Source organism: Chelonia mydas, chromosome 12 (genome assembly GCF_015237465.2).
Source record: "Chelonia mydas isolate rCheMyd1 chromosome 12, rCheMyd1.pri.v2, whole genome shotgun sequence".
Classification (NCBI taxonomy): domain Eukaryota; kingdom Metazoa; phylum Chordata; order Testudines; family Cheloniidae; genus Chelonia; species Chelonia mydas.
The window spans coordinates 28,083,174-28,096,913 of NC_051252.2; the positions used below are offsets into that span (position 1 = coordinate 28,083,174).

Below are 13,740 nucleotides of genomic sequence, written 5' to 3' on the forward strand. Positions count from 1 at the left end.
TTAAGTACCTAAATACCTTTGTGCATCTAGGCACTAGGGTCTCATTTTCAGAGATGCTGAGCAGTTCCTATTGATTTCAGTTGGGATTGGGAATTCTCAGAAATCAGTCATCTGAAAATCTGGCCAAACCTGTCTGAAGTGAAGCTTAGAAATGGAGACATTCAAAATTCTGACTTTTTTTTAAAAAGGGCATAAATAAGCTATTTTATAAATATAGGGTTACAGTAATAGGAAGGAAGAGCTCCTTCCCCCTAGCTCCTGATCAAATTTTCATCATTCCACCAGTGTGTTACATTTCTAGCTCTTTCAGCTTTTATCATGGCTTTATTACTCTTGTAGAAGGATACCGTCTGCAGCCCTCTACAAAAAAATCTAGTTTACAGCTGTTTTGATTAGATGTTTTCTTAACTAATCAGCCTGTGATGCTTTTTTACAGTTATTGTGGTGCTGTTTGTGACATTGAGAAGACATAAAAATGAGCCTCTGATTATCAAAGATGAGGAAGACGTGAGGGAAAATATAATCCGTTATGATGATGAAGGAGGTGGCGAAGAAGATACAGAAGCTTTTGACATTGCAACTTTGCAAAATCCAGATGGAATTAATGGATTTTTACCCCGTAAGGATATTAAGCCTGATCTTCAATTTATGCCCAGGCAGGGGCTTGCACCTGTTCCTAATGGTGTTGACGTTGATGAATTTATTAACGTAAGGCTTCATGAAGCTGATAATGATCCCACGGCTCCACCTTATGACTCTATCCAGATTTATGGCTATGAAGGAAGAGGCTCAGTGGCTGGTTCCCTTAGTTCTTTGGAGTCCTCTACATCAGACTCAGATCAGAATTTTGACTACCTCAGTGAATGGGGTCCCCGCTTTAAAAGACTTGGAGAACTTTACTCAGTCGGAGAAAGTGACAAAGAAACTTGACAGTGGATTACAAACTTTTTCACTCTTGACTTAAGGATCATATAATATTCTAGGGCCACTGCTATTAGTTACGACTAATGTGGCTTTTTGTTTTAGAGGCAAGTTTAGCGCCAGTCATCTAAAAAATCATAAAATCACCTTCATTGTAATGTTGAATAAAAAAAAAAGTATATGTTAGGAGGTATAAGTCTTGTGGAGTGTGAAGTAAAGTATGTGGAGTGTCTAGAAGTCTTTGGATATTCGATATTCACTTGACCACTCTGAAGATGGAGATTTGGATCTTTGATAATCTTCAGTGAAATGAAAGGAATGAAAAGAAAAAGGTGCTTTTCTAGATAATGGACTTACAATGATTCTGCTGTTGAACAGAATCGGCTGTCAGTATGTAAAGCTAATGGTTTGTTTCCGCATTGCCAACAAAGATCCCGCCACAAAAATGTTAAAAGCAATATCTGGTCTTCTTTGCAATGCTGAATGGAAACAGCACTGTAAATCCCTACTGGCTTCTACTGTGCAGTGACCATACATTGTACATACAGTAATTGTTGGCCACATAACCACAGACTGAATGTCATCTTTAAATATTGTGTCAAGCCTTAAAATATTCACATGTTCTTAATCCATTCCAGTGATGGGATTATAAACCCTACCAATATGCTGAGGTTCAAGAGTGGGGGTTCAAAACCCTACTTTAAAAGACGATTGTTTTCTAGAAGAAGGAACACTCTTATCCTCTACTCCCTCTTCTGAAAGGGGAAAGAAAAAGAAACTGTGAAAGGAGATGAATTTACATATATGAAACAATTAATGATTTTATTGCTAAAGATTGAATTTATTTGTTTAATCCTTGAAATAAATATTTTATTGATGTCCATTACTGATTTTATTTATTAAGGGTAATAATCTATAGAGTAAGATTATAAAGAAAACTAAATTATATCCATTAATAAACCTTTAGAGCTTTTTCTATATATAAAATCAATGTTTAATACATGTACATTTTGAAAAGAAAATAACAATTTGTTGCAGGTTAAAGCAGTAACCTATCCATTTGCAGTAGCTGAGTTTTAAGTGAATGCTGGCAGGAATAAAACTTTCCCAGATGAAACTTTTGACAGTTTTATATTTTCTTCATAGTAACTGGCATTTTTAATACAAGCACAAACAGCTGGAAGTAAACTGGTTCATGTGAATATTTAAACTGTAGACTTTTAGAAATCCACACATTACACAGTACAGTAAAACAATGCTTATAGTTCTCCACTGTATTAGAGCAGGAACCAGTATGTACATAATTTTACTGCTTCTGTTACTAGCATTTCTTTTATATAATATTCATGGTGATGCACCAGGGCTCTTGCACACACACAGAAAACAGCACTAGGAGCTGCAAGCATATTCAATTTGTAATGCAAACTTGCCATTTAGAAGTAGCAATTGTATAATAAAACTGAGTATTACATGCAAATCATTTTAATTTTCTACTTTGTTTTGATGCTATATTATCATTTGTTTATTTACTTCATGTATTGTATTCAGAGAAACTCCTGTACTGTTTCCTACTTTGTGAAATATATTTTTATAAATACCTTTCTTGTGATCACTGTTTCTTTTCAGTTTAACCTGTACCCTATAGAGAGGAATCATCAGCTGTGAATAGCTAAAAAGTTCTTTATAAACCTCTGACTGCTACAGTTTCTTCAGTCATTTATTAATCAATTAAATAGTTCACTATTGGTAATCACATCAATACCCTGTTTAAAATAGGGGATAAAGTCAGAATAACAAAGGAAACAGATCTTGGGGGCAATTTGGGGACAGTGCAAGGAGAATTAAACATGCAGCAACCTCATACCACAAGAGGATTTATGCATATGTCTAATTTTCTGTGTGCCATGCTGAAAATTAACCTCCCAAACTTTTTTTTGAATGTTGCTAATAAAAAGAAATTATTGTCTCTAGGATTCTCAGTTATGTTTCTTCTACAAACAAAAATAGCTTGACGCATCAGCCCTAACTCTGCATGCATTTCAAAATGGAAACATTGACATTTGCTTCAGCTATGCCGCAGCTGCCTTTAATGACTGCAGTTTGCAGATAACTAATATGCTAACACCACTTCTAAATGCATTGTAAAGGTTTTAATGAAATTAATGAAGTCTCCAATTTATTTAAATTAGGCTGTATTCACAAGTTCCATCTGAATAGCTTTACACAACACTCTCAGCAATGTACACTAAACAGAGGAGTCATCTAAAGATAAAAAAGCTGCATTCACCAGGGTTTCAAATTAAACTCAACACATTTTGTCATAGATTTTAATAACAGTCAAATGTGTTCTTGTGAAGGCTCTATTAATCATTTGGCCAAAGTGAAAGTGTGCTGTGTAGTGTAATGTGCCATCTTACAGTAGCACAAGTGTTAAGGTCTGATTTCCATCTGATGTTAGACCAAGTTCTAATCTAGACCACACTCCTTGGAGCAAAAGAAGGTGATGTAAAATATGGATGAGATTATTGTTGATATCCACACACAGATATAAGGCAAGTAGCTCCTGAGTAGGTGTTTTGTTGTTCACTGTGGCTCTTTGCAGGGCTCCTTTGTAGGGAAACTCACAAATGTATCACCTTCTGATTGCCTTTTTGATTGAAAGCTCTGTCTGAGACCATGACTGTGACCCTAGTAATAAGATTTCAAAAAAATCCCATCACTAGCACTATAGGAGAGGTAAAGCATGACATAAATTTCATCTTTGTCAGTTGAAAAGATAAGGTTACCACTACTAGTAGGTATTGCTTTAAACTGTGCTTTCATATAGCCTCTAAACATAAATATCAACAATGAAAAGGAGGGGGCAAAAAAGCAATGGAACTGTTGTATCTACCAATGGTAATGTGCAACGTTTTCTTCTTAAATCTGACAATATTAATGGCAAAAAGGTTCAGTCGGCAAACAAGGAAACTCAGGATACTTTGAATGGATGAGTTACGGCATTGTGGGTCCTTTCACACTTTAGGAAGTGAAATGTTGACCTCTAGTTTTCAGTGCTTGCTCATTGTGTGTGGATGAAATTAGTTCAGTGTGCAATTGTTTTGGATAGGAATTGTGCTGCATGATTTGTGTGCCACGTTGATGGTTTATAATCCTTGGGATTAGAATCATACCAACCCTCATTTTCTAGCAGGATTTAGACATTTTTATCTAAATACTGTTTTTAATCACATAAAATAATTGTTGTCCCTTTTTATTAGACTGATTTGGCTGTTGGATCAACTTAAATGACAAGTAAAATGGGTTACATTAGAATGAATAACATTTACAAATTCCTAAGGTAAATTCCCCAAATCCCTTACAAGCCCTAAATGGCCTAGAGCCCAGCTAACTTAGATTCTGCCTTTTCCTCCCTGACCCACCATGCTACCTCATTCATTTGGGATACAAAAATAAATCATCCCATGGGTGAAAGCACAGAAGAGACAAGATAGTATAGATTCACATGGGGGATTTAGGCATCGTAGAGCATGACTTTTGGCACCCTGCCACACAATGGAATTCATAGTTCTGTGCCCAGGCTTTCCAGTGCATGGGGAGAGTTGGGCCCTGGAAAAAGGAATTCACAGCAAGGTGAATGGAGCACCCCCTAAACTAGCCAGTAGGAAATGCCAAAGAGAAGGTGTGGCCTAAGCCACATCTCAAAGGTAGTTAGGCAAATACCTAAATTTCAGCATTCATGGTTGTGAACTCTCTCCTAGAGTTACATATCTATGCCAAATACCCCTCTCTGGGGAAAAAAAAAAAAGTGATGATAACAGTGGTGACATTACACTCCATATCCCTGTGGTTAGAGCACTCCCTAGGACTTCAGTGATTCAGGTTAATATCCCCACTCTGATGTGGACTTGAACTGAGGTCTCCAATCTCCCATGTGAATAACCTAACCGCTGGGCTTTAAGGTATTCTAGGGTTGATTATTCTCAGTCTCTCCTGTTGAAGCTTTTCCATTTTGTAGATAACACATAACTATTGATTGTGAGAAACCCACAATAGAATAACGACTAGTCCAGTGGCTATAACACTCCTCTGTGAGAGGGGAGATCTGGGTTTATGGCTCTGCTCCACATCAGGCTGTGTGGATAAATGAACCTGTGAGTTATCTAGGCTATAAATGAGACACCATCTTCTTCAGGCCCTGATCTTCTTAACATGCTCTTAGGTGGCCTCTGAGCACACCTACTGGATGGGATCCCACAGGTGAGATAAGTGGAGAAATAGTTTGTAAATCCCACCAGATTTTAGGCATAGTCAACACTGAGCTGCCCTGCCAGTGTCAGGGATTTAGGCAGCTTTGTGTATGTTCAGCAGCAGAAATGTATGGACCTTGAGAACTTACGTCTTGGAAACATAGACACCTACAGGGTTAGTTGGAAGCTGAGCAGTGGTTTTGTGAATGCTGTGGTGCCTCAGTGTTGGACTGAGGTGCCTAAAGTGGCAGTTAGGTGCTTAAATCCTCCTTGTGAATCTAGTTCAATGTTCTCAGCACTTGGCACTCATAAGAAATATATCTCAGCCCAGAAACAGGAAGTAATATAAAATTAACCTTTACTACTTGTGGCTCGAAGAATTTGGCTGAATGTGAAGATCTTCCTCGTCTCTGTCCTTTAAAGTCATGGTACAGTGGGAGATGGCAAATGCTTATGCTAGATAATCTAACCTAAATCATGGAACATGCACTTGGCGATGATAATAAAAACAAAAATTTCAACTGCCATTGTTTATAACTTTTTTTCACAAATGCATTTAGAAAAACCATGGAACATACCAGGAAAATAAAGTTTCATATTTGCCTTTCAAGTTTAACATTTGCCTTTCAAGTAAACAGTCATTGGTCTCAGTATGCTACATAACATTAAGATAGCATTTCAAACTCCATAGTATGCAATACCCCATACACCAAAGGCCAGAGGTTTAAAGGTATTTGGGTTCCTAAATATCCAATAAGTGCCTAGAGAAATTTTCAAAAGTGCCATTAGAATCAATGGGAGTTAGACACCTAGCCGCTAGAGATTGCATCTTTATGTGCCTAAATACCTTTAAAAATCTGTCCCTAGGATAGCAAAGAAATGGGTCTCTTGGATATAACATGGAGAGGAAACTAAGCATATGGGGTTGTTTTTTCACAATGTGTAAAAATAACACTGTTTATTGGGGAACAGCCTGGTGGATGATATGGAAAGGATACCCAAGATCTAGCCAACTGTGGGCCATGTTGTCAGAAACTATAAGGATACACCTAATTTGTATAACATATAGCAGATGCAACTATCCACATCTTAATTCCCAGAGGAGTTAAGGTTGTGTATATATGATTTTTTTTTAATGTTAGGATAAATTTGCTTAACATTTTTATCTGAAGAGTAAGCTGGCTCTAAGGTTATGAAGGCAGGTCACCCATCCTTTGTTGCCATTTGCTGCACATAATGTTTAAGAAACAGAGTTTCATTAAGAAAAGAAAGAGCTAACTCAGGGGTTCTTAACTCCTAGCTGTTCACCAACATGTGTCAGGGGGTCATGACTACCCCGCCATTCCCCCATTACAATATGGGGGGGGATTCCAGTGGAAGGGTCCTTGTTTGGAAAAGGGAGACTCAGCCTGGGACAGATTGAAGACCATTGGCCTAGAATGCAGGGCATAATGTATAAACATAATGTACGGCTGGCCAAAGTGCAGACTCTGGGCCCAGTGCAAAAACTAGAACATGCTCTTTTTGATGTCTGTGCCCCAAGTAACCTATTTCCTTTCCAGCAGCTGATCTATCTGCCTCTCACCCTCCTCCCACCTAGTCCACGTTCTAACTCCCTGAGTGCTCCCACTCACAGCTGTTTCCCCTGATTATCAAGGGCTCCAAACTTCTTGCTGTTGCCTCATCCAGCCACTTTTCACACCAAAGGCTGCTTTGGCCCACTACACACCCTCATGTTCACCTGTCACTTCTGCCCCTACATGCCATTCATTAGCTGCAAGTTTCTACACAGAGAAATTCTTTACATCCATGTGAGCAAATGAGGTGAGTTTCTTCTCTTTCACCTGGCCCCTATTTTTATCTTCATTGTTTTTTTCCCAGCTGTTTCTTTGTTCTTGGCTCTTCTGGTTCCTTTTAGCCTTGTCACCCATTCATTGTCCTCTATTTCCCCAGGCATCCATCTTCTTCAGCTTGCTCTCCTGATCCACACTGGGCCTCCCTCCTTCCCAACCCTGTTTCTGCAACCCAGAAACTGTTTCTTACATCAAAAAAGTGTAAACAGCTAACACAGGTCTCAGTCTACCCTGGTTCCCTTTTCCCTGCTCACATATTGTTCCCCCGTGGTCCTCTCCCAAGGTGGTGTTGACATTGTCACATCTTGTTGCTGCTCAGCACCAGGAGACAGCCAGGTAGGGCAGCATATCGCAGTTCATCTAGCCCTCTGCTTCTTCTACACTAGCTTATATATGCAGTTACATAAAAAAAATCCTCACGCAGTCAGCTTGCTCTTCCAGATATGGACCAGAACTATAGTATAAAAATATATGGCTCAAATACAGTATGAAAAATAAAACACATTAATGGAAAAACCGCACAAAGAAAAGGAGGGGAAACTGCAGTGAACAATCTGAGTTATTTATTGTTAAATAATATATGTAAAAATGATACAAAACTACGGTGTATCAAAAATGATAGAGTTTTATATGTAAAATGATACAGAAAATACATCAAAAACATTCTTAGTAATGTTCAGTTAACAGGATGTATGTACATTAGAATCAAATATGTTCACAAGTATTTCTGACCCAGAGAAATGTAGATAAGTTACTTGAAAAATTAATTTTCAGTTTGGGAGAATGTTTCAGCAATCGACGGAATGGTGTAGTAAACTGAGCCATTGTAGGGGGAAAATAAGCAAGAGTATTTGGCATTATTAGAATTTACTTTCAGAATGTGGTAGGTGTCATTAGCAGCAGACACAGCACTGATGGAGCGAACAGTAGAAGCTTTCTGTCGTCTATCATTCAGATAAGTCGGGCTCATATTATTTCTACATTTGTACACTATTTGTGCAAGATAATATTCTGGCTTTGCAGAAGTTGGAAACCAATTTAGCTTGCTGTATAATTCACAGTGATGGGTTTTGTAATCACACTGCAAAATGAGTCTAGCTGCTCTATTATACAATACTGATATAGGCTTGAGTGCTGCAGAACTAGTCCTACTCCAAATAATGTCATAGTGTTCTAAATGAGAAATTATAAAAGCACTGACAACTGCTATTGTGCATCTGCAACTGAGACATTTTCCAAAATGGTTAATAAAGGCAAGCTGAGGCAGTCAGCTTCTGGCAGAGGCTGGCAAATGTACTCATTAGCATTGTAACACACCTACTTCTTCCTCAGCCACACGCTCACTTTTTGCCAGAATTAATCCAATAAAAATGAACAAAATGAAGAGAAGGCTGCAGCTTTAGTCATCATGTTTGGGGGAAATATAACGTACAAAGCCATGTTCCCTCTCCCTTACACTACTGTGGACCTTGTCCCACACTAGTATGCTCAGTGTGACAATGACATCTCAGTTTAATGTTTGGATGGAGGGCACCTGAAAAACATATGGAGAAAATGAAGCCTTCTAAATACACACAAACAAAACACTCCTTGACTAGACATTCCTCTCCTATCCAAAAAGTGTGAAGTCTGCTCGTTACCTCCTGTGATGGGGTGTCCAACCCAAACTGGCCTGTAAGGAGAGGGGCTGTGAGGAGCAGCCAATCAGGGCTGGACAGGCCCATAAAAGAAGAGCTGCAGAGCAGAGCAGATTCAGTTGCTCCCTGGAGCTTGAGGATGGAGATCTGGCTGCCTTAAAGGAGGAAGAACGCTAGCACCTTGGACAGAGCAGTGCTGGGCAGGATCCTGGGAGTGAGAGTGAGCTCCTGGCTGACTGCTAAGACTGGCATGCTGAGGCCCTGAGACAAGGGTGAAGAAGGTGCTGGGGCTGTGGGGAAGTAGCCTAGGGAAGTAGACTGAGAGGTTGGAGGGGATGCAGTACATGGCTGCTATCTACAGGATCCCTGGGTTGGGACCTGGCATATGCGTGGGCCTGGGTCTCCTTCCCCTCCCCCCACACTCACCACTGAGGAAGTGGCTAGACACTCAGACTATGGTACTGTCCCCCCGGAAGGGAAGAGCACAGAGTGTGACACAGTGGGAGGGCTGTGTCCTGAAAAGGATTCCACGTTCCTCAGAGCAACGGTTCAGGAGCATAAGTGATGGCGGGTGAGACACCATCAGGAGTCAGCGTACCAACCTATGGAGCCGATGTGCAAGATGACCAGCAGGATGCGCTAGTGTGGTGTATCATGTCCCCCCTCGCCCTTCACACCTCCCTGGAGATCAAGTTGCCCAGATCAGGGTCTCATAATAACACATATACCAGTTGTTCTGTAAGCTAAGAATCAGGATACGTCCTCATTAATATGTCCAAGATGCAGCCCAATATCTTCAGTCTTAGTGAGTTCTGGAGTATCACAATAATAACTTCTAGTGTTGTTGTTTTTTTAACAAGGGCAAAATTCTCCTCCCTGATGTTCATAGTATATCTTATTTGCAATGCATACTTCTCTGTTGGATATTCTGCTCTAGTTTCATACATGGAACGTCTAGTGATCACAACACTGACCCAAGGAGTGGATGGCATTAAAGCACACCCAGCCTTACAGTTCATGCCATCACATTTCATAGGTTACAGATATTTTCAGATGTTTGTATGAAAAACCAACATATCTGCACATGCTGCTGCAGTGGCAATACAGGGAACATCAAATCCCCTTTACAAAGATTCAACATTCCAGAAGTCATAAATTCCACATAAATACACAATCACTTCTGGACTGGTTTTTCAAACAGCTAGCTGTGCTTGAATGCTTGCACAATTACTGTGACTGCATAAGAGAATGGAATGCTTTTCATATAAATGAATGCCCATTTGGGAATTTGTATCTGTTTTACACGTGCATTTGGCATGCAGCTTGACTGTGCAAATGTGAATGCAGTTTTGCTCATTCCAATGGGTAGCTGGTCTTTGAAAACCAGATCTTTAAACTATGGAGCCAAAATGCTTACCTTGGGGCTTTACTTCCATATTTCCTTTGCTGATGATTTACCCCAGGGACATGCCATGACCTAAAAAATGGATGAGAAAAGGACTACTTATGCCTGGAGCAAAAATCTATACTGACTTATAGTCCAACTTCACACCGTCTGAGGCAGAGCCAAGACCTGAACTCAAATTTCCTGGTCCAGTGACTTAACCATGAGACTATCCTTCCTTTATAGACCAGTCTTCCAGCCAGTGAGAGGAGAATCAGGACCTTTGACCCTATGTCCTCCTGTAATACCTAATTACACATGCTGTAGAAGGTGATATTTCCATATATTAACTTTTTTTAATTTCCCAGCTATTAACGCTACCAACTGGTCCTGTGTCAACAAGACAGTCAAAAGGAGAAACTCAGCAGGTTTGAGTATACCCTTCATAATCTTACAGATCTCAACAAACCTTCTCTAACTCTTCCTTGGAAGCCTAAACAATCCTAATTTTTTTTGCAAATACTCATCACGTAAACTTTTCCGAGCTCCAACCAACATTGCTTTCAACCTTTCAACCTTTGCGGCCACAACAATGTTTGTCTCATGGAAAATATAGCATGTTAGGCCAAAAGAAGGCAGGTCATTGTTCAATATAATGTCATCAAAATATACAGAAGAGAAGTAATTAATCTTTGCAGAAAAAGGTCAAGCGTGACTCTCTACACTTTGTATTATTTAAAACTGATATTTTCCAAGCTCCCTATTTCATGCCATAGACCAGTCATCACCATAATTGCATAACAGAAATCCTTCCCGTCAAAATAATTGATGTTATAGTATTCTACAGTATAAATGCAGATCCTTTATGTTTCTTACATCTCACATAGCTAAATCAAGAGGACTTTTTAAACCCAGCCTGAATCCCATAATAACAGAGGGGCAGATGACATTAGTGGCTTCTCTCTATCCTATCCTCATGAATGCACTTTGCTTGTTTAACCATTTATTATGTTTATCATCCCTCATCCACATAAGAGCCCATTTGAGAGCTGTTTGATTCAGCTCTATTAGGAATTAGTCCCTTTCTCTCATCCTGCTAATAATAGATATGGACGGAAAGTAATATCTTAAGAACCAGTGATTGTCTTAATAACTGCTTTTCAGTCTTTTCTGCAGTTGCCTTTTCTCTATATATATTTTGTCAGTTAAGAGCACAGCAAAGAATTAATTAACTGTTTTGAGCATCTTCTTAACACTGATATGAAACTAAATCTGTTAATAGCGAGGATTTATTTCCTCCTACATTATCTAAATGACCAAACCAGCACAGACTGATACTGAATGAGTATTTGTGACTATCCCCTTCTAATTAAGAGCAGAAAGCAGAAGTGCAAAGACACACAATTTTAAAATAACAAGGAAAAGATGATACTTTGTGGGATTTTTTTTTTAACCTTGGAAATGGTTCTGTTCGGTTTTCATTGTGTAGCTATCTGTTCCATTGACACTTAAGCATTGGATCCGGGTTACCCTACTCCCAGCTCACTGAAGCCAATGTCTTCTGGTTAGTTTTGCATAATGGAGGGGAGCAAGAGATAGCTTCAAGGAATGCTTACCAAATGTTCCGATTTTGATAGAGAGTTCACAGGGAAAATCCTCTCCTTCATCCCAAGAGAAGGCATACCAAAAGTTGAAGTACTGTTATTGGTAGGGAGCATTCTTTTACTTTCAAGCAGCTACTCTTCTATTGTTGAATACTCTTGGGGTCTCTGGATTGTTCATGTAGAGTTTTCATTAGAGTCTAAAATTCCATGTGTGAACACACAAAAGTATATTTTTAAAGGAGGAAAGTATTTGCAAGCTAGAGTCTATTTGTCAATCTTTAATCAAGAAAACATTCCCAATGAAGTGCATGGGTGTTTTGTCCAAGCAGAACTGACTATGGAGTGCAGGATTTTACCCTAAGTGGTGTGTTGTTGGGCTTTATGGTGGTTGTTTTTTTGTTTTGTTTTGTTTGTTTTTATAAAACCAACACAGACGAATTCTTTATGTTACGAGTTGACAGAGGGAAACTAGAAGTGAGCATGGCACACCAGTACCCCAGTTGGAGGAGATAAACTTTAACATGAATCTTTCATACTCTGAGCAAATACAAAGGAATCCCCATAACTATTTTGAACTTTAAGTGAATATTGCAGAATATATGTGGAAAACAATATATAAATCGGTAATTGTGACAAGGAGTTCTATCCCTTTTTATGAATAGGCCAGAACTTGAGCTGGATGAAAAATTGATTTTTCAGGTTTGACAAGCAAACATAAAAATCAGAAAAAATATTTGGTTCTGTTCCAAAAGCATTTGGAATTTGCCAGAAAGTCTTTTTCAGGCCATTATAGGGCGTGTATCATGTCTTATAACCTTTAGCCCAGCAATTAGGGCTCTTCCATGGGATGTGGGAGATCCAGGTTTGAATCCTTACTGGGGAGCAAGGACTCAAATTTATCTTCCCATTTTCCTGGCTGAGCAGCTTAACCACCAGGCAAGAGGCTATTCTGAGGTGGATTGTTCATTGCTCTAAATCTCACCTGTAGAAGCTGTTCCACTTTGTATAAATACTTGATTATTCAGTAGGCCAAAGCAAAAGAGTGAGCATTACTTCATAGGCTGCTGATTAAGGCACTTAGCTGTGGAGTAGGAAACAGATTTAAAAGACAAATAGTTTCTGCCTGATTTAGGGGGATTTGACCATATCTCCTATCTCCCTAATAAGTGCCTTAATCCCTTGGCTATTGAGTTATTCTCACTCACTTTGGCTTACTGAATATTTAAGTATTTATACAAAATGGAAGATCATCAATAGGACAACTTCAGAGCAGAATAGCTTAGGGTTAAGACATTCACCTGGCAAGGGGTGGGGTGAAACTAAGTCCCTACTCTGATGGTTATATAAATGTGTATACACTCTGGAACAGCTTCCGCAGGAGAGACTGAGAGCAGCTTTCTCCCCCACTGTGATAGCTTAGTGGTTAGGCTGATCATCTCAAAGGGATAGATCTGAGTTCAAGTGGCTGTTCCACAATAAGGATTCAAACCTGTTTTTCCCACATCACAGGCAAGTGCCCTAACTATTGGGTTAAAGGGATGTGTGCATGTGCACACATACACACCCAGAGGAGTTTGCTGGCCTGGAAAAAAGGTTTTTCCCAGCTGAAACTAATCATGTAAAATTTGCAAATACTTTAAGGTTGCCCCAAACTGCATTTTTTTAACTGAATACATTATTCATCCAAACAAAAAATTGCACAGATCTAGCTAGCACATCCCTGTTCAAGAACTGACCTTTTAATACAGGTTAACATGGTTGGTCCTGTGCAGCAGAGTGTAGGGTGTTGCAAGGCATTCTGGGAAGGAATATCAGGGAACAAACAAAGTGGCTTCATTTAAAAGAGTGAGACTTGGAGGGAGTAGGGAGTGTTGAGGCAAGGCTTTGATTGAAGTAAAATCTGGTGTGGGACTCCCTGCTAAGGGAGCAGGGAAAGGAGTAGTAGCAGTGGTGCTAAGCAAGCAGCTTGGAGGAGGTGTGGGTGCCAGAACCTCTGAGAAATAGCCTAGGAGGGCTGAGCTGAAATAACCTGGGAAGATACTAAAAAAACCCCGTAAATAATTATTCTCCATACATCTGAAAGCTGGACAA

At 39.4% G+C, this 13,740-nt stretch overlaps 1 protein-coding gene across 2 annotated transcripts in view; it reads left to right on the top strand.

Annotated features, from left to right (window-relative positions):
- CDH8 (cadherin 8) overlaps positions 1-2,732 on the top strand; it is a 190,902-nt gene extending 188,170 nt beyond the window's left edge. For both annotated transcript variants that reach the window (XM_007059249.4, XM_043526362.1), the window contains one exon: positions 437-2,732. In XM_007059249.4, the coding sequence (XP_007059311.1) occupies positions 437-930 (494 nt within the window). In that variant the 3' untranslated portion in view covers positions 931-2,732. The remainder of the gene's footprint in view (positions 1-436) is intronic.
- Positions 2,733-13,740: the final 11,008 nt, after the last annotated feature.